Here is an 18,800-nt window from a genome sequence, read left to right as displayed (position 1 = left end):
GAAAGTGAGGGGAGCAGAGGGAGAGCAAGCTCTAAACAAGGCCCTTCTCAGCCTGGCCGCGGCCCTGCCTCCCATCTGCCTCTGACCCTGCTCCAGGCTCCAGGCAACCGAAGCTCATCTCCTCTCCCTTCCTCACTCCTTGCCTCTGCTGACATGGGTGCCTCTGCCTGGAATACCCTTTCTCACCATTTCCCACTTGTCTCCTGAGACTTGCTCCACCTGCCCGGCCCTCTGGTCCGCCTTCTCCTGTCCTGCCCCCCACAAGCCTCCTCTGGCTGGCCCCCGGGTCAGGCCCCCTGGCTCCCCCAATTATGCGCCTCCTTCCCTCACCAGGCGCTGTGCGAACTCCCGGAGGCTGACCGGCCTCTGGCCCGGAACCCCTCCCAGCGATGCGCCGGCTGCTTCACGGGAGCCGAGACTGGCGTGGCACAGGCAAAGGCGACAGCTCCCACAGGAGAAGGCCCCGAGCAGGACGGCCACTGCCTATTCGCTTACGGCTATAACTTGCTGTCCTGTTCACTGCCGCCTCCCAGAGCCTAGAATGCAGCCGACACCGAGTACGCCCTCAGCTAAGTATTCGCAGAAGGAATGACAGAATCATGGAAGAGGTACAGGAGACCCCAGAATGCGGCTCGTGGCCAACAGGAAGGGATCAGAGACGCAGGCTCAACCACCAAGGCTGCCACTAAGAAGCCGCCTAAGATGGTCATTCAAACAATCTGTGCCTCAGTTTCCTCATCTGTAAAGTAGCCACAATACCACTCGCTGCTACCTGTGGTGACGTACAGTACTGGTCCCATTATCTGCACCTGTTCTCTAACGGCCATTGCCCCAGAAGCCAGGTGTTCAACTCTTTGGAGAAACTTAGCCTCGTTTCATAGAGCAGGTCAGGGAGACAGTGGGGAGGCTGGGATTGGGGGAGGGGTCCCACAGCATCATTATCCCTAAAGAGCAAAGGGGCCCCGGAGTGACTGAGTTCGGGGGAAGGAACGCCCGCTGGGGGTCTCAGCTGCACACTGGGCTCTGTTCTTAGGAGTGAGGTGACTTCAGATGATTTGCCCGCCGAGCCTCAGTTTCCTCAGGTGCGTTGGCTGGGAGAAAACACACACAGGGTGGGTGCTCACTGGTCAGGGTGCTTAAAAATGGGTTACTTAAATGAAACTGGAGTGTCAGACCGACTTTAGGGAACCTGCCTCAACCTGCTTTTCTCAGCGCCCTCCCGCTCTCCTGGTCTGAGGAAAGACCCAGTGAGGCCTTTCTGTCTTGGAGCATTTTACCATTTCTCTCGAATGGCAGAGAATGTCAGGGACACTGAGATCCAGTCAGAAGCAGCCAGGACACCGGCGGGCTGCTCGTCACTACAGGCCAAACGCCCCCGAGAAGCAGGCGTAAGTCCCCCAAGAGGACAGTCAAAAGCTCTCCGGTGATGCCTTGTGCTAAAGGCCTTTTTAGTGATAGCGCCGGAGGCGGGGGGGGAGGGCGGCGGAGAGGAAACTGGATGCAGTGCTGGCACATGAGAGAAGGATCCTCGGGCCTGCACAAGCCGGTGCTGGCTGTAAGCCATCAGCACCCTGCCCGGCTCCACCGGGAGCTTCTGAACATGCTGGGGGCTGCCGGCTCTCCCCGCCCGTCAGCCTGTGCAAGGAGGCCCAGAAGCAGCGCGGACCGCTGCTGGGGTGACACACACGGACAGACATGCTCGCCACGTTTGGTCTCTCCATGGTGCCCTCACCCCCTCACTTCATCTCTCCATCTGTCATGTAGTCCCCAGGCTGCCTGACCCTTCACCCAGATGGCCACCCAGACCTGCTCTCTCCCACTAACCCACTGAGCCTGGCACAGCTGGCGCTGGGGACTCCCCTGGAGAGAAGCAAGCAAGTGGTCAAGGGGGGCTACGCACTCTGTCACTTCCAGGGCCTTGGGAACACGCTCCACTTCGGTAAAGTGAGCGCGCACAGCTGCGTCGTCTCCCTGGAGCCAGCTGATGGCCATGGTGATCGCGGACGTCCACCACCGACAGACAACGTCTGGACCTAGAGGTGAACAGAACCAAACGCTGCTCCAGCGCCCACAGAAACCAGAGCCTGCTGGCTGCACCTAGTTCCCATCGTTCGTGCCATCTCTCCCTCCTGGCGATGGGCTGGGGCCTGTGGGCTGCCCTCTCACACGATTCTGGTGGGAGCACCAACCAGCACCATCTCAGAACACATTTGGCAATCTGTATTGACAGACTTAAAAATGTTCACTCCTATTAACCTAGTAATCCCATTTTTTTGGCAATCCATCACAAAGAAATTGGCCTAGAGAAAAAAGGCTCCACGAAGATGTTCACTGTGGTGTTATTTTTAAGTAAAAAGCTGGAAACAACCTAAACTTCCAACAGTTGTGAAAAGTGGTGTTTCCAAAGTATTTGTAGTAACAGGCTCAGGTTAGAATCTTTTTAGTGTTTTCCTCTCTGAGGCTAAGTTTTCTCAGTGAACCTGTACGATGAAAGGCCTAAGAACATGTTCTTTTCTAAACTCTGAAATAAAGACAGGCCACGAGGTCAGTGGTCACGATGGGGCGGCTGCCTCTCTGGGATCCTTCTCTCTCTAGGGAGAGCGGCCAGAATGGAGCTCCGCGTCACTGTCCCCCAGCAGCCTCAGAAGCGCAAGAGGTGACAGCTCGTGTGCCATCACCCAGATGGCAGTTTAGAGACAGAAGCAAAGAATGTCCTGGTGACAACTCAGTCGGTGGTTGTGCTGTGCCACCCAAGGCAACGGGTACTGTAGCAATATAGGTGCCCGGATGAAAGGCCTCTTTGGCAGAGTGTCAGACCCAAGAGCAGCCCCGGGGACCACTGTGTATTGAAAGGTGAGCCCCTCCCCAGCTCCTGGTGCCGGGACCACTTGCTGCCCGTTCTGAGCGTTTGGGAGAATTCCTGACCTGCCCCACCCATCCAGGGCCCAGGGAGGGCACTGACTCACTCATCGTCACACTTCTAGGAGAATCATGATCTCCTGGCCCCAAAACGCTGTCCAGCACGGGGGAACTGTGCATGAGGGCTACACGGGGGCTGCAGATACACACCTCAGATCCAGAGAAGATTCTCAAGTGCAGACTCATAACTAACCCTGGACCCTGGGACACAAGGGCTGTGAAGGGCTGAATCAAGCAACCTGAGGCCTGCGGAGCTGCCCCACAAGATGCTTACCAAGGGCTGACTTGAGCACGCAGCTGCTGGAGAAGGGGGCGGTCACAATCCCCACAGAGTCCACAAAAGAATTAAGTAACTTCAGGTACTCCAGAGCACTGGAGAATTCACTAGAAAGAAAAGAAAGGGTCCCACACACGTCAGAATGTACACAAGGACCACGCTCATGGCCTGGCTGGTCAGCCCCCAGCTCTGAGACCCACCACACCAGGCGCCCCGAGCTCTGCCTCACACCACTCACACTCTCCCCAGGCTGCCCTGACACCGGTTCTGACACTCTCCCCTCTGCCGGGAGAGCCAGCTTTCTCTTGCATCCCTCGCCCTTCAAGACCTAATTCAACTGTCGTCTCTGCCCAGAAGTTTTCTGACCTCCCAGGTAGGACCGCCCTCCCCTCTCCGCTCAGGTGCACTCCAGTCAGGACCTGGGCTGTGAACCAGAGTGACCTTGGCCCGTCTGCCTCTCAGGTCTGACTCTGTGAAGGAAAGACTGCACTCAATAACTCTGTAAGAATAAGACACTGTCTGACACACTCAGTACAGGTCGGGGTCCCACAAGGTGTCTGGGCCAGAGCGCCTGCCTTCTGCCGAGCTCCCCACATTCCACTCCACACCCTCCACAGGCCACCCTTCCCCTGGCAAAGAGCAAAGCAAAAGAATCAAATCCCTGACTGCTCCGAGAACTGACTCCACTTGGTGAAGGGATGGGTAAAAAGGAGAAAAAGGCGGAAAGTGATACCCTTGGTCTGGCAGTAAAAGGCAAAGAGGCCAGGTCAGAGCCCGCAGAGGGCTCTCGCGGGGCTGCCAGGTTCAAGAAGTAAACATGAAGGAATCACTGGAGCTCCCTCTTGACCCTACACTAGGGCTTGTTTCCTTCTAGGCCTCACAGCCACCTCTGCGCTTCCCGGCAGACGGCCCGAGGCAGGGGCCCCTCCTGGGGTCAGTACCTGCTCTCCTCTTCCTGCTCTGCAGCTTTCTTCTTGGCCTGAGGTTTCACCAAGGACTCCACAGCTCGCTCCAGCAGGTTCCTGCAGAAGGCCTGGTGCACCTGGGCGATGGGGTCGGCTGAGGAAGAGGAGGCAGGCCGGGAGAAGGGTAAGTGGGTCTCACTTATGGGCTCATTTTGCCTTACAGAGAAACTAGAGGGTGGGGAGAGGAACCCAAGGAGCAGCTGTCCCCTCCGAATCGGGGCAAACGTCCTCAACAGACCCCAGCACTGCTTGTTGAACAGTCAGAAGGTGGGGATGGGGGTGGGGAGGGGTGGGTCCTGGACTGGCTCCGGGGGCGTGTGAGGAGTGCTATGCCTCCTGGAGCAACGGCCAGCGCTTCCGTTCAAGGTTGGGAGCTGTGTGGCGGCCACAAGCCTCGTCAGAAGACAGGAGATGGGAAGGTGGACAGTACACCTGTGCACGTCTCAGGGACGGCCTCTTCTCCTGCGGCCCAGGAGGACAGCCAGCAGAGGGGAACGTGGCGCCGGCTGCTGCCTGGCGGGATTAGGGAAACGCCGCTCCCGCTTACCAGAGCCTTTGCGTGAGGCCTGTGGCCAGCAATCGTCTGGCTGAGCCTATTAAACAGGAAGCCTTGCAATGCTTGTGACAGCTGACTGTCACCGACAGGCCCCCCCCAGCTGGCAGGGCGTCACCAGCCTTCCCCTCACTCACACGCCACAGCCGTGTGGGTTTCAATTTGACAAAAGCGGGGAGGCAGGACACTTATGAACACATTCTGGGCGAGAAGGCCTAGAGCCAGAGCCACCAGAGGTGAGAGAGCCAGGGGCAGTCCACGGCGCAGACAAAGCAGCCTGGCGACGCAGCTGAGATTTACGATGGCTTTTGCTTTCATCCTTACTTTCTGGTGTTGTACATCACTCTTCCTTTGAGCAATAAAGTTATTAAAAAGAAACGACGGTGGAATCTCCCTTCCCCACAAAATGTTTGACACACACCCCTGTACTTGCAGGACATGTCTGACTCGCCCCAGACTCCCAGTTCAGAGAGAGGTAAAGCGCAGAAAGCAGAAAGCCAACGGCTGCTCAAGTCTGAGCCAACCCGAACAGCCGCTCCTGCTCCGAGGCCGGGTGAGGGGACTCCAACCACTGTCAGACACCGGGGATAGCAAGCCAGCATCGCCTCCCGATACCTGGAGCCCTGTCCCTGCCACCACTCTGAGCACTTGATGACCGTCTGTCGCCTGTTGTTCCCTAACTGCTCCGTCTATGTCTCTCTGCTTTCCAGGGGGAGTGGGAGATTGGGGCCAGCAAACAGCAACTCCACACATCCTCTGAGTCTCCAAAGCGCCCAGAACAAGGGCAAGATTCCAGCTGGTGCTCCATCACCATTAGTAACGTGTGGCGGTGTGACTGATGTCAGGACCACGGGCTCTGCATGTCAGAGAGAGGCGAGCTGCAAACCCAGCTTAGCTGCTGACCAGGCTCATGACCTCCCTGAGTTTAAGGAAAACATGGCTGAGGCATCCTGTGTCCCCACGTGTCTGGAGTGTAGCCACCCTGTGGTACCGGTGGCTCTCATAGCTGCACAGGTGCTCTCACCTGGGTTCCTCTGGGCACAGTACAGACTCTCCTTGGCAGCCGACTTCACAGACCAGCTCCGCTCCATGAAAAACTTCTGACCCAGGGGGTGGCAGAGCCAGCGCAGCGAGTCGGGAACAGCGCTGCGCTCGGGGCCACACAGGCTCTGGGCGCGACTGAGGAAGTAGCTCTGTGGAAGGACAAGGACCACGGTGACAGCAGGGTGGCAGAACGCTGGCTGCGCCACCATGGTGGAGGCAGACTGGGGAAGGGAGGTCAGCAGGAGGGCTGGGGCACTCACATACCTGGAAGGAAACGCCCTCACTGAAACCAGGGCCATGGCCCTGGTGGAGTCCGCCGGGCTCGATGACCGCATACAAGCCCCAGCTGGATGGGGGTGGGGCCTCAAGGCACCCACGGGGGCCCGGCTGTACCCTGTCCTGCTGGGTCTGCCTAACCCGACTCGAATCTTGTTCTGGGCTGTGCTGGCATTCAACTGCAGAGCTGAGGAGGGCTCTCCCAGGCCCCTCGCGGCACTTTAGCCCTCAGCCCCGCCAATGGCGCTGCACCCTAGCCAGGTGGCCCACTGGGTCCTGGGACTTTTTCTCATCTGTCATTTGAATTACATATCTTTCAGAGTATTTTTAGGCAAAACCGTATTCTGCTTTGACTAATTTTCATCTCTTTTACCTCTGAGTGTGAAGCGTTTAGAACAGGCGCCCAGCAAGTGGTCAGTGACTGTTATTTACCATCACTGTCACTCTAGAAAGCACTGGAGTGAAAGGGCAGCCCTGAGACTCGTCCAGCCCCCTAAAGAGAACCCCCTGCCATCCCTGGATGAGTCCTTGACGTGAACACCCTCTTTGCTGGACAATTCAAAGAGCCAGTGCCCCAGTTTCCCATGCCCCTCTTCTGCCCACAGGATAACATCACTCCAGGGCCCCAGGAATAAGAATTGTAGGGACGATGCTGTCTAACCATGTTTTCAGAAATTGTGTCATTTTTTGAGTAAGGATATCTTTATTCTAAAACCCATGTTTTCCAACCCATAAAAACCACTCGATACAGGCCAATCTGAATGAGAAGCTCAGCAGAGAAGGATGGAGGGAGAGAGAAGCGTGAGATGCAGGGAGCCCAGAGGAGGAGGGGCTGCTGGGCCGGGCAGTGGACCTCAACCTTTACACTGCAGCCCTCACCTCCACAACGAAGGTAGCCACCTCCTTGTCTGGTTCAGTCTGATGGTTCTGACCTTTACTGGGCTCTGAGCAGCCATCAGCTAATGTGATGGCCTCAGAAGACTTGAAGGCCAGGGTCAGAAATAGCCCTGCCAAAGTACCACTCAAGAAACATGGACCAAGGAGACTGGCTTTCTCGGGGAACCTGGTGACGGCTGTCTAAATCCAGAAGAAAAGGACCCGGCCAAACTGTTCTCTAATGTTATCACGGCACTCACAGGACCAGGCGGGGCATGTCACTTCAATCTCTAATCACAGGGCCGGCAGCGCTAATGGCCTTTCCTCCTCTTTGCTGATCACCATACTTTAAAAAGGGGACTGGAGAGCAAATGTAGAGAATTCTATGACCTTCTCCTGACCCTCAACAAAGCCCTCCCTGGATGTGAGCTTGTAACTGCAACGGTCAGAGAACAGCAGCTGAGGAGCCTGAAGGGGACAGAGGTTGGGGGTGGTTTGGTGGTAATTCCAGGCCCTTTGAAGACTGCGAACCTTCTAACAGTTGCCCCCAGCTCTCTCCTGAGAGCACATACCTGACAAGCAAGGGAGCTTGATGGCTGCTCCAGGGGAAATCTAGGACCACTGATCCCTAAGAAGGGCCCAAGCGTCACCAACAGAAGCAGAAACAAAGCCTGGTTAGGTGATATTGCAAGAGGAACCCAGAGAAGCGATTTAGAAAATCATTAAGTTAAAATACATTTTTAAGCTTAATTCTTAGAAAAGAAAAACTTTAGTTATAACACATCTCAGCAGGAGGGGGAGCTCCAGTTTAGTGGTTTGAATTAATAAGAAATATAAATCCTGGGATAGTCATCCACGGCATGGCTTCTAGAAGGGAAACTGAGAAAATAACTTCTGTTGCTCTTTTTTTTTTTTTTTAATAAATACATTTATTTATTTATGGCTGCGTTGGGTCTTCGTTGCTGTGTGTGGGCTTCCTCTAGTTGCGGCGAGCAGGGGCTACTCTTCATTGTGGTGCGCGGGCTTCTCAATGCGGTCACCTCTCTTGTTGCAGAGCACGGGCTCTAGGCGCACAGGCTTCAGTAGTTGTGGTGCGCGGGCTCAGTAGTTGTGGCTTGCGGGCTCTAGAGCTCAGGCTCAGGAGTTGTGGCACACGGGCTTAGTTGCTCCACGGCATGTGGAATCTTCCCGGACTAGGGCTCGAACCCGTGTCCCCTGCATTGGCAGGCGGATTCTTAACCACTGTGCCACTGGGGAAGCCCACTTCTGTTGCTCTTTTAATTTTCCTGGTATTACCACCCCATGATCATTTCCTAAATTTTACAGACACCAGAATTCACTCAAGCTGCGGCTGAGGAGCAACCTCACCACCATAACTTATCTGCTAATTGCTGAATTGAGAGGCTGTGGCAGGAGACTCAGAACTGTTCGGATCCTGAGGGCCACCCTGTACCCCTGGGCCAGTTCCAACTCCAGGTTACGTCCTCCCACTCCAGTCCGACTCGGCGGTTCTCAAACTGTGTGCCAAGGCACCCCAAAGCACCGCAGCAAACTCCACAGGGGTGCCGCTGGATATGTCACACTTTGGGGGGAAACACAGCAATGCTCAATATGAATCGGACACCATGTAAACTGCTAGATGGAGGCAGTTCGGTCTCAATGTGAGACTGCATGACCGTCCTCTGGGTGGTGTCATCTTTGGGAAGCTGAGTTTTTGGAGGCTGTTTTAATAAAAAGCAAGTGCAGCGTGAAAGCTGGTGTGGGACAGGAAGTGAAGGTGGTGGTGTCCAGCCTGATTTCAAAGTCTGAGAAGGCACATGCAGCAGGCACACACATCCCATTAGTAAGTATCTATGGTTATTAAGAATAGAACTCAAACATTATTTCTTCCTTCAGTTTTGTGTATTATTTTTCCAAGTGGCCACTAAGTTGTTAAGACAAATATCTATTAAGATGTTTGCACCTAATTAACAAACAGAACTGTTATTTCCTTTAGCCCAAGGAAACCATGAAAAAAATTACTGAGGCACAAAGGGTGCCGCGAACCAAGAAAGCTTGGCAACCTCTGGTCTACACCATTTTCACGGAGGCCAGCCCTCTGCGTGACCCCCAGTGCCTGACTCATTTGCTGGCTAAATACATTCCACCAAATTCAAAGCTTCTTCCTATTTAAGAAAGTACTATCTGGGTCTCTCATTCCCCTTCCAAGACAAGCAAACAGATGAGAGGGGCAGCTACTTTCCTAGAGACTGGTTCCTCTCCTCTTCCCACCTTACTGAAAATGCACACTTGGCGATACCACTGATTTTCCAAATATTGATACTCTTTGACCCAGCATCACCATCTCTAGACTTAACCTGAAGAGGTATTGTACAAGCGGGTGAGGGTACTTCCTGCAGTACTGTTTCTAACCGCAAATGCTGGAAACAACCCAAACATCTAGCAGCGGCACACTGGCTCCATCAAGGACGGTATTTACACATGCTGGAGCAGCAAGTGGAATAGGAGGCAACAAAGAAAGAGGCCCAAGACTTATAATCTGGTTGAAAAAAGCAAGTGGCAAAACAGGGTTTCTGATATGATCACATTAAATAAATTATAATGCATATATGTTCTGACGTGCAGGAGGAAAACTGAGGAAATGCACATTAAACTGCTCACTGCTTGTTAGGCATACCCAATATTTTTGGGGTGGGGGACACTCATTAGGGAACCATTTTCCTGATCCTCAGCTGTTACACACATGCCTTCCTCAAATGGGCTGAGTAGCCCATTAAAGAACACCTGTGTCTTAGCAACAAAGACAATCAAAACCCCAGTGGGATTTCTGGGATGACGGGATGATCCTAAAATTTATAAGGCAAGGTAAAGAGCAAACACTAGTCACTAAAGCCGGAGGACTGACACTTCCAGATATCAAGACGTATTCGAGGGGTTGGCCATTAGGGGTGTGCGGTGTTGGTGCAATGGAACTGACTAGAGCGTCCAGAAGGAGACTCATCACACGTGGACATTTAATTTAAGCAAAAGGTGCCACTTGGTGCGGTGCGGAAAGGGCAGTCATTTTAACAACAGATTCTGGGGTTGGGAGATAATACATATGAAAAAAAGTCGATCTTGCACCCCTACCTCCAGCTCATACAAAAATCCGTTCTAAGTGGATTATAGACCTATGTGTGAACATTTGAAAATAAAGAGACTAGCAGATACCATAGGAGAGTATCTTCATGACTTTGGGGTAGGATAAAGATATATTAAACAGGACATAAAATGTCTAATTGCTAAGGAAAAGACGAATAATCTGGATTTCATGAACATTAAGAACTTATGCTCAGACTTCCCTGGTGGTACAGTGGTTAAGAATCTGCCTGCCAATGCAGGGGACAGGCGTGCGAGCCCTGGTCCGGGAAGATCCCACATGCTGCGGAGCAACTAAGACCGTGCGCCACAACTACTGAGCCTGCACGCTAGAGCCTGCGAGCCACAGCTACTGAGCCCTCGTGCCACAACTACTGAAGCCCACGCACCTAGAGCCCATGCTCCGCAACAAGAGAAGCCACCACAATGAGAAGCCCGCGCACCGCAACGAAGACAGTAGACCCTGCTCACCGCAACTAGAGAAAGCCCACACACAGCAACAAAGACCCAACACAGCCAAAAAAAAAAAATAACTTGTGCTCATCAATCAACACCACTGAGAGAGAGAACAGGCAAGTCACAGAGGGAAACGATATATGCAAAGCACATATCCAACAAAGGATCATAGCCAGAAAAAAGAACTCCAAACCAACAAAAAGAAAGACGTCACAAATAAAAAACAGGTAAAAGACTTGAATAGGGTTTTCACAAAAGAGGCTATCCAAATGGCCAACAACCTATCCCAATGGCCAATGATCAAATGGCCAACAAACTATCCCAATGGCCAATGATAAGGTGCTCAACATCCTTCATCACCTGGGAATTGCAAATGAAAACTATGAGATACCACCAGCAGGGCTAAAAAAACAACACTGTCACGTGGTTGGTGAGGGTGCAGAACTGGAACCCTTTCCACTGTTGGTGAGGTGAAAATTGGTACATCCACTTTGGAAAACTGTCAGGCAGTGTCTACTGAAGCTGAACATATGCATAACCTCTGACCTAGCAGCGCCATCCCAGAAACGCAGTCATATGTTCACTGAAAGATGAACAGGGATGTTCACAGCAGCACTATTCACAATAACCAAAAACAGGAAACAACCCAAAAGTCCATTTGTAAGCGTCTAGTCATACAACGGACTACTATAACGTAATGAGAATGGGCAATCTGTAAGTACACGCAACATAAATGAACCTTACATGTGACACTGAGCGAAGACAGCCAGACATATACAGGACATATGTGTGACTCTCCTTTCATGGGGATGGTGGTCACCTGGCTGGAGGGCTTGAGGGGAGGGGCAGTTTGCTGACTGCAAGGGGCCCAAGGTAGGCTTCTGGGATCTTGGTCGTGTTCTGCTTCTTGATCTGTCTGCTGGTTATAAGAGTGTGTTCATTTTGTGAAGTCACTGACCTGTGTATTTATTTATTTACTTATTTATTAATATTATTTTTAAATATTTTCTTATTTATTTATTAGTTATTTGGCTGTGCCAAATAAGTACTTAGTTGCGGCACACAGGATCTTCATTGCGGCACGCGGGATCTTTAGTTGCGGCACGCGGGATCTTTAGTTGCAGCATGTGGGATCTTTTTTTAGTTGCGGCATGTGGGATTTAGTTCCCTGTCCAGGAATCAAACCCGGGCCCCCCTACATTGGGAGCGTGGAGTCCTAGCCACTGGACCACCAGGGAAGTCCCTGACCTGTGTATTTATAATTTGCGTACTTTTCTACATGTATATTGTACTTCAATGAAAGGTTTACAGGAACAACAAACAACAGGTGGGTTAAATTACGGTGACAGAAATCAGAATGATGGTTACCTCTGAGGGGGGCAGCATGAGTGAAGGCGTGAGGAGGCTTTGGGGGTGATGGGAACGTACCACTTCTTGATCCGGGTGGTTGTTTACATGCGTAAGTTCACTTTGTAAAAAGAGCTGTTAAGTTAAAATGTGCATATTTTTCTGTATGTATGTTGTATTTCCGTAAAATTAATGCCTTCAAAGTACTTCTGGGGGGCAGAGAAGTTACAAATGTAACGACATTGGCCCAGAGCACTAGGACTGCTCTCAGCCTAGATTCACTTTGCCCAAAAGCCCACCTTGACTTCCTCTAAGATGGGGTCGGGAGCCCAGTGTGCTCTCTGGGCAGCCAGGTTAGCCCGACCCCCACACTCATCTACTGCCCTGAAGGCCTGGTCCTGGCCTGGTTTCCCTGACAGACTATGTGCTCCCCCAGGCAGGGCGAATGTCCTGCTTGCCACTGCACGTCCTCCCTGGGAAGTGCCTGGCCTAGAGCAGGGACTCAGTCACGTTTGCTGAATGAACGTCTTATTTGGGTCTTGGAAACGGGGTTGAGACACAGAAAGTACACTGGGCTCTCCTATGCCCTTCGTCACCCAGATTACGGTGACACACTTCAAGAAACGTATCAGCGTCACCACAGGGCACGGTCCTGCTCATTCTCAGCTCATCAGCGTTATTAATGAGATATGGAAATGGATAGGGGGGATGTGATCATTCTTTTCTGAAACAGCTGATGTGTTCGTCAGCCTACCCAAAGTAGACATTGAATGAAACGTGCCTGTGCCTGCTGCAGTAAGAGGAAGCCTGAGGTCAGCAGAGGCTGGGAACTAGCTGGTAACAAGGACTGTGAATTATCCAGTTGTGAATTCCCGAGGCTGGCCCTGTGTCAGGCTCACTGGAGGCGCCTGAAACCCCAGTTCCCACCCCAGAATCTGACCTGAGCTCCTCACGAGACATACATTGCACAGTGCCGTGATCAACACAAGGTACCAAATAGAATACTTCTGAGTGAACAAAAGAACCAGGAGACACACCAGAAGATTCCAAGCAGAAGAGTCATATATTAATCCCTGAATACAGGTCGCTCTTATCACTGAATCAATCTTCTCACCTCAGGGCACTAAAATGCCTTGTTATGCTTCTAAGGGAGGAATTTCGTCTGTTGTGTTCACTGCCCTAAGTATTTGTGAAATGACCCACTGAATGAATGTCTACCCCTCTAGGTGGTCAGCCCCCCAAGGGCGGGGGCCCACACCTATGTTCACATCTTGGCTCCTGGCTGGGAAGGGCACTCAGCGAAGGTCCACAGGAGGGAACTGAAGCACACTTACCGCCAGGAAGCCCAGCTTGCCTCCACACTGTGTCTTGAGCCCCATGGCGGCCGTGAGATGGATCTCAACCAGCGTGCTCGGGGGGATTTTCTCCTCTGCACATTCAGCCAGGTTCACAGCGCACAAAGCCATGTGTACATCTGAACAGGCGGATCCCACAGGAAGCTTGCCTATGGCGGCAGAAACGGACAACGACTGTTGACAGATTCCCTCGACCCAAGCTTTTTCCTGCTTTCTCAAGCACAATCGGAGCACCAGCAGAACCAGAGGAGAAAATCTGTGAGCTCGGTGATCACACAGTCCTGGATGGGGTGCCAGGCTCTGTGACTTCGTAGCAGTGTGCTCCTTTCTGCCTCACAGGTTGTTGGGGACAAGAGAAAACACAGGTCACAGGTCTGGCCCGTGGCCCCAGCCCTGTGTAATGGGGAGTGGCTGTGACTGCAGGCCGGTGAACAGGACTCAGAGGCGCAAACTCCAACGCTTTCCAAAACGGCGTCAACAGCATGGCCACGTCCTGCTAACACAATCCTGCGTCTCCAAATGTTGCGAGAAAGGTTATAAAAATTAAAGACAAAAACCCAAGAACAAACTGACGTGACTTTATTTTCATTCAACAAGACCCCACAGTATATAAGCGCACACCCTCCTGAGGTGGGGGGACGTGACACACAACTGAGCCGTGACAGCGGACACATCATGGGGTGGAGGTGGAAGGCCAGGAGAGGCTTACTAACCCTCCCGTGAGGGCTGTACAGCTCATCTGCGGTGGTCCTGAACTCGGGGACCAGAGTGCCCTTGCTCAGGCCCCGGGGCCCGTCGAGGCTCTGAGGCTTTCACGCTGCTGCCTGCTTCAGTCCTCACCACAGTGCAGGGAGGTGCCCAAGGCAAGCAGGCGCCTCACTCTGCTGAGCCTCAGGGGTGGCCCAGCCAGGCCTCCCAATCCCACCCAGCCTCTCTGGTCTTTTATCAGCCCCCAGACTTCATTCTGCACAGGCGTTAGGTGTTGGTCCCCCCCGGGAGGCACCACCGACTGGGCTTTCTCCTTTGCAGGGAAGGAAGGCGGAGGGCAGTGTGGGGACCGTGTCACCTCTGTCCTCTTGGTGCCTTGCGCGGGGCCAGGCCCACAGAGTGCTCAGTGAATGTGGGCAGAATGAGTGATGTGAACCATCCCAGCTGGAATTCTCCTGAACAGATGCAGCCTCCAGATCAGAGACCTGGGATGGAGCTGCTTCCCTCCCCCCGGGCCCGGGCACACTGATGGGACAGAGAAGCAGGGTAGGTCTGCAAATGGCCCTCTGCTAGAACTCTACGAAGGCCCCAGGTGTTCACACCCCACAGCTGGCTCCAGTGTCTCATCTCCACTCCCCCTAGGGGCCTGGGCTGAAGCTCCCTCCCTCAGCCACCAGGGCCCTATATCCTGTTACCACATCCCACTGCTGTTCTCTGCCCTCATCTTATCGATGGCCCAGCAGCAACTTCCCTTCTTGAACCCTCTGACTTTGCTCCCTTGACACCAAGCATCTTGGCCTCTCCTGCCTGACCACCTCTCAGGCAGCCTCTGCCCGACTCCTTGTCCCGGGCCTGCCCCTTCCGTGCGGGTCTCCTTCCACATGCCCTCGAGGGGCCCCCCTTCACCACAAGCCCTCTCATCAGCACCCATGGTTTTCATTCTCACCTGCAGGCCAAAGACCTAGCTCCTTTCCTTGGCCTGCAGATCCAGCGTGGCCCCCACCACTGCATCATTTCCCCTCGGTGTCTCACAGGCAAGTGTCCCGAGCGGAACTTCTCACCTCCTCCCTAGAAAACTGCTTCTCCTCTCGTTTTCCTTACCTTTGCTGGTGGCAACAGCGTTCACCCAAACGCTCAAGCAAGAAACCAGAGAACCATCTTAGCTAGCTCCTTTCCTTACCCTTCCCGTCCAATGAGTCCCCAAGGCCTGTCAACCCCACCTTCTCCTTTATCTCTGTCCTGTCCTCTTGGCACCTGCATTAGCTTCCACTGGTCCTCCCTGAAGGCAGCCTCAATGCTCTCTTCAGAGAGAATCTTCTCGACCTCAGAAGCACAGACCTGATGACATCATTTCCTCCACTGCACTGGCTCCCATCCCTCTCCCCTTGCACAGCCAACCTTGGGGACCACTGAAATATTCTCCTCCAGAGCTACCCACGTGGGGTTCCTCCTTGGGAACATGCATCCCTCTGCCTGGAAGGCACCTCCCCTTCTGCAGAGCTGGTGAACTCTACGCATCCTTTCGTGCAAAGCCTTTCCTTTTCCAGAAAGCCTTTCCTGAAACCCTCCCCAATAAGGACCCCTTCCCCTGAACTGAAATCCAATTCTTCTGCTACCTCTACCACACTGAACTGTAATTCACTTGCTCACCTGTCTGCTTCTCCATTAGAGCAGGAGTTTGTTGAATGAAATAAATGATCATATTTCACTGAATCTAAGATGCCATCAATTTTAAGTTTCAATATTAAGTACCACCAAGGAAAAAACACTGCCAACTCAACCATGACATTCATTGCGTAGAGGACAAAGCCAAGCGTAGAGATGTTAATGTGAAAAATGTGTGTCTTAAATTGATGAACTGCAATCTTTACCGCTGTAGCTGTTTGTCTAACCATCCTAAACGGGTAGTGTGAAGGGGACATCATTCAGCTGGGGCAGAAAACTGGCAAACTGCGCCAGGGTGGAGCGATGGCATGGGGGCACTTCGAGGCAAGACAGGCCGTGGTGGCAGCCCTCACCTGTGATGTGCAGCTGGTGCAGCCTGTGATAGGCCAGGGCTGCATCCCGAGCGCTGGTCTTAGCTTCCTCCTCAAAGCCTGCGGCAGTGGCCAGGGTGGCCCGCCGGTGCTGGAAGACCTTCTTGAGCAGCCAGCGCACCAGGCGCAGCTTCTGCAGGCTGTAGCGGATCACGTTCCAGGAGAGGCTGCAGGCCAGGTCCAGGCGGGAGGTGGGCAGTGCCCGGCCCAACACCGACAGGCAGGTTTGCAGGTTTGCAGCGGCAGCTGCAAAATCCCCCTAGCAAGAGGCAAGAAGGTGTAATGTTCGCTGGCCTTGGTGTGGCCTTTTGGTTTACTTTAACAAAAACTCTTACTTTCTCTTCACCCCTCCAGACTATTAGAGTAATACATACTCACTGAAGAAAATCTGGGAAAATTTAGAAAGCTACAAAAAAGTGAAAAGAAATCACCTGTAATCTTATCCCCCAGAAAGAATGACTGCTGACATTTTAATATACTTCCTCCCAGTCTTTTTACTAAATTTGGATGGTACTGTGTTATATCTTCAAGCAAATACTATTCAGAATTTCAGAATTTATGTATGTAGCTTTCATACATATGGTGATGACATGGATCTAGATGATGAACGATGTGATCTTTTAGGTTCTCAAAGTGTGGTTCCCAGAGATCAGCAGCATCTTGTTAGATGCTACTGGTTTCTGGGAATCTTGTGAGAAATGTGAATTCTTGGTGCCTCACCCTAACCCTCCCCCCCCACCCCCCGACCTAATGAATCAGAGCCTCTGGGGTCAGGGCCTCTGGGTGATCCTAATGTCTGCTGACGTTTGAGAACCACAGTTTTAGGCAAATACACAGCTAAACTACTCTAACCAAGGATCTGAACAACTCTCTGCCAACCTGAGAGGGTCTAGCAGGGAGTCTACTGCCCTGTATTGAAGGCCTTTTTCTCTGTTTTTCTCATTACTGAAGGCGACACAGTCTTGAGAAACTGGAGTAAACGCTCTTCTCCTTTCCCATCACGCAGTGGGTATGATACCTGTACTTTCCTTCCTGCACCATTACAGAAAAGAGGATCCTTACAAGGGGAAAGTGGATGCCAACGCTCTGAGGATGACAGTCTCTGAGGTGGTGCTGCCATCCTTCCAGCCAGGAGAAGCACCTGTGTTTACAGGTTCCAAAGGAGGTGGGCCTTTCTCTGTGTCTCCTGGCTCCTCCTTCCCGTCTTTCCCAGGAAGGTTGGCTGTTTCTAAGGCTTGGGCTTTGGCTCTTGTCTCTTCCAACTCACCAATCCAACTCGCCCTTGAGTGCCCTCCCCTGGCAGACGCACAGCTTCCAGCACACCCTGGTCCCGACCCATCTTGGCCACCACGGCCTGCCTCCTGGTCGGGAAGCTTCTCACCCTCAGGGCCCTCTCACAGCACTTTCAAGCAACATGGTTAGACGGAGCCCACCACAGCTTCCAGCCTCCCCCATCTCTGAGTCACTGTCACTGCCACTTTCCTTCCATTTCACATCCCAGGTATTTCTTGAATTCATGCCTTTCCTTTCAATTTCCAGCTCCTTGTCACCTCTCACCCAGCCTCCTCTAAGAGCACCATCACTTGCTTCCATGCATCTGTGTCTCCCTCCTCCAACCCACCCTTCATACAGCCACCAGAATGACGTTCGTAAAACACAGCCCTGAACCTGTCTCTAGGATAAACATCTAGGGGTACGTGTCATCCTGTGTTAGGGGTGGCGCCAACAACCACACCTATATTGCAGTAGCCACAGCCCTGGACATGGCTGACAGGTCCACTGACAGACTGGCTGGCCAAATTCTCTCTTGTAGGGTCCGCAGCTGGCAGGCTGGGAGAGCAAGCCCATGGCTACCTGCTGCCGAGGGCTGGACTGGTCCTTGCTCCTCCCGAGACACGGGTGTTTAACTCTTCCTTCCGTGCCGTGAGTTTGCCCCAGAATCCTTCCCATAAACTCCTTTGTTGATTTCAAAAGAGGACTTGCAGCAAATTTTCCTGCTCAAAAACCTTCCTGGTTCTCCAGAGAACTGGGACAAAAACCTCAAATCAGTTGCTAGTCAAATACGTCTCCAACTTGGGCCCTAGCTACACTACCAGCCTTAGCCCTCGTCTCCCCCGACATATCCTACACTCCAGACATACCCATCTACTTGCTAGTCCCCCAGAAGCCCACCTATTCCTGCCATCCTCTCCCCTTGGAAGGGCCTTCCTGCTCTTGACCACTCTGCTCACACCCCAGACTCCCAGAGCACTTTACTCTCCTGTCATATTACAGACTAGAGATCAGCTCGTGTCCGTGGAATCACTTCTGCCTAGGTGCCCTCTCCTCCGCTGCCCTGTAACTGTTGGGGGTAGGGTCCCCTCGTCCTCTTGCCCCCGGGGTATTTTTATATGCTGGGGTGTTGGAATAACTTGCTGAGTTATGGGCCGAGCCTTGGGGAGGAAGGGGAAAGGCAGGCGGCAGGACTCACCCGGGCCAGGTCCAGGTCTGCCTGCTTCCGGTGCCTCCAGAAGGTGACTGAGGAGCGCGAATGCGGCCGGATCACTGGCTCCCCGTGGACCAGCAGCTTCACAAACACGCTCAGGACAATCACACCGTTCACCAGCCACAAGAGGAGCGTTGGCATCATCCAGTCAAACCAGCCCGCAGAACCTAAGGAGGAGCGTCTCAGCTGAGCCCGTGGGGAAGCGCCTCCTGAAGCAGCCCTGGGAGACTGCAGGGCACCTGACTGACCCCTCACTGTGAGAGGAAAGAGCCTCCTACCTCATTTTTGGAACAAATGCGATTGCTTCATTTAGTAGCAATGTCGAAGTGCATAGGGGAGGAATAATACATGCACCTTAATCCACA

The 18,800-nt window shown here is 52.9% G+C and overlaps 1 protein-coding gene across 2 annotated transcripts in view; it reads right to left on the bottom strand.

Moving 5' to 3' along the window:
* SREBF2 (sterol regulatory element binding transcription factor 2) overlaps positions 1-18,800 on the bottom strand; it is a 60,972-nt gene that overhangs the window by 7,050 nt on the left and 35,122 nt on the right. For both annotated transcript variants that reach the window (XM_004279540.3, XM_033405157.2), the window contains 7 exons: positions 18,421-18,602; positions 15,933-16,209; positions 13,186-13,355; positions 5,739-5,907; positions 4,138-4,255; positions 3,194-3,303; positions 1,901-2,033 (listed from right to left, as the gene is read on the bottom strand). In XM_004279540.3, the coding sequence (XP_004279588.2) occupies positions 1,901-2,033; positions 3,194-3,303; positions 4,138-4,255; positions 5,739-5,907; positions 13,186-13,355; positions 15,933-16,209; positions 18,421-18,602 (1,159 nt within the window). The remainder of the gene's footprint in view (positions 1-1,900; positions 2,034-3,193; positions 3,304-4,137; positions 4,256-5,738; positions 5,908-13,185; positions 13,356-15,932; positions 16,210-18,420; positions 18,603-18,800) is intronic.

The sequence above is a fragment of the Orcinus orca genome, chromosome 11, assembly GCF_937001465.1.
Source record: "Orcinus orca chromosome 11, mOrcOrc1.1, whole genome shotgun sequence".
Classification (NCBI taxonomy): Eukaryota; Metazoa; Chordata; class Mammalia; order Artiodactyla; family Delphinidae; genus Orcinus; species Orcinus orca.
Note: the sequence above shows the minus strand (reverse complement) of the source record. Positions and strands in the feature narration are given on the sequence as shown.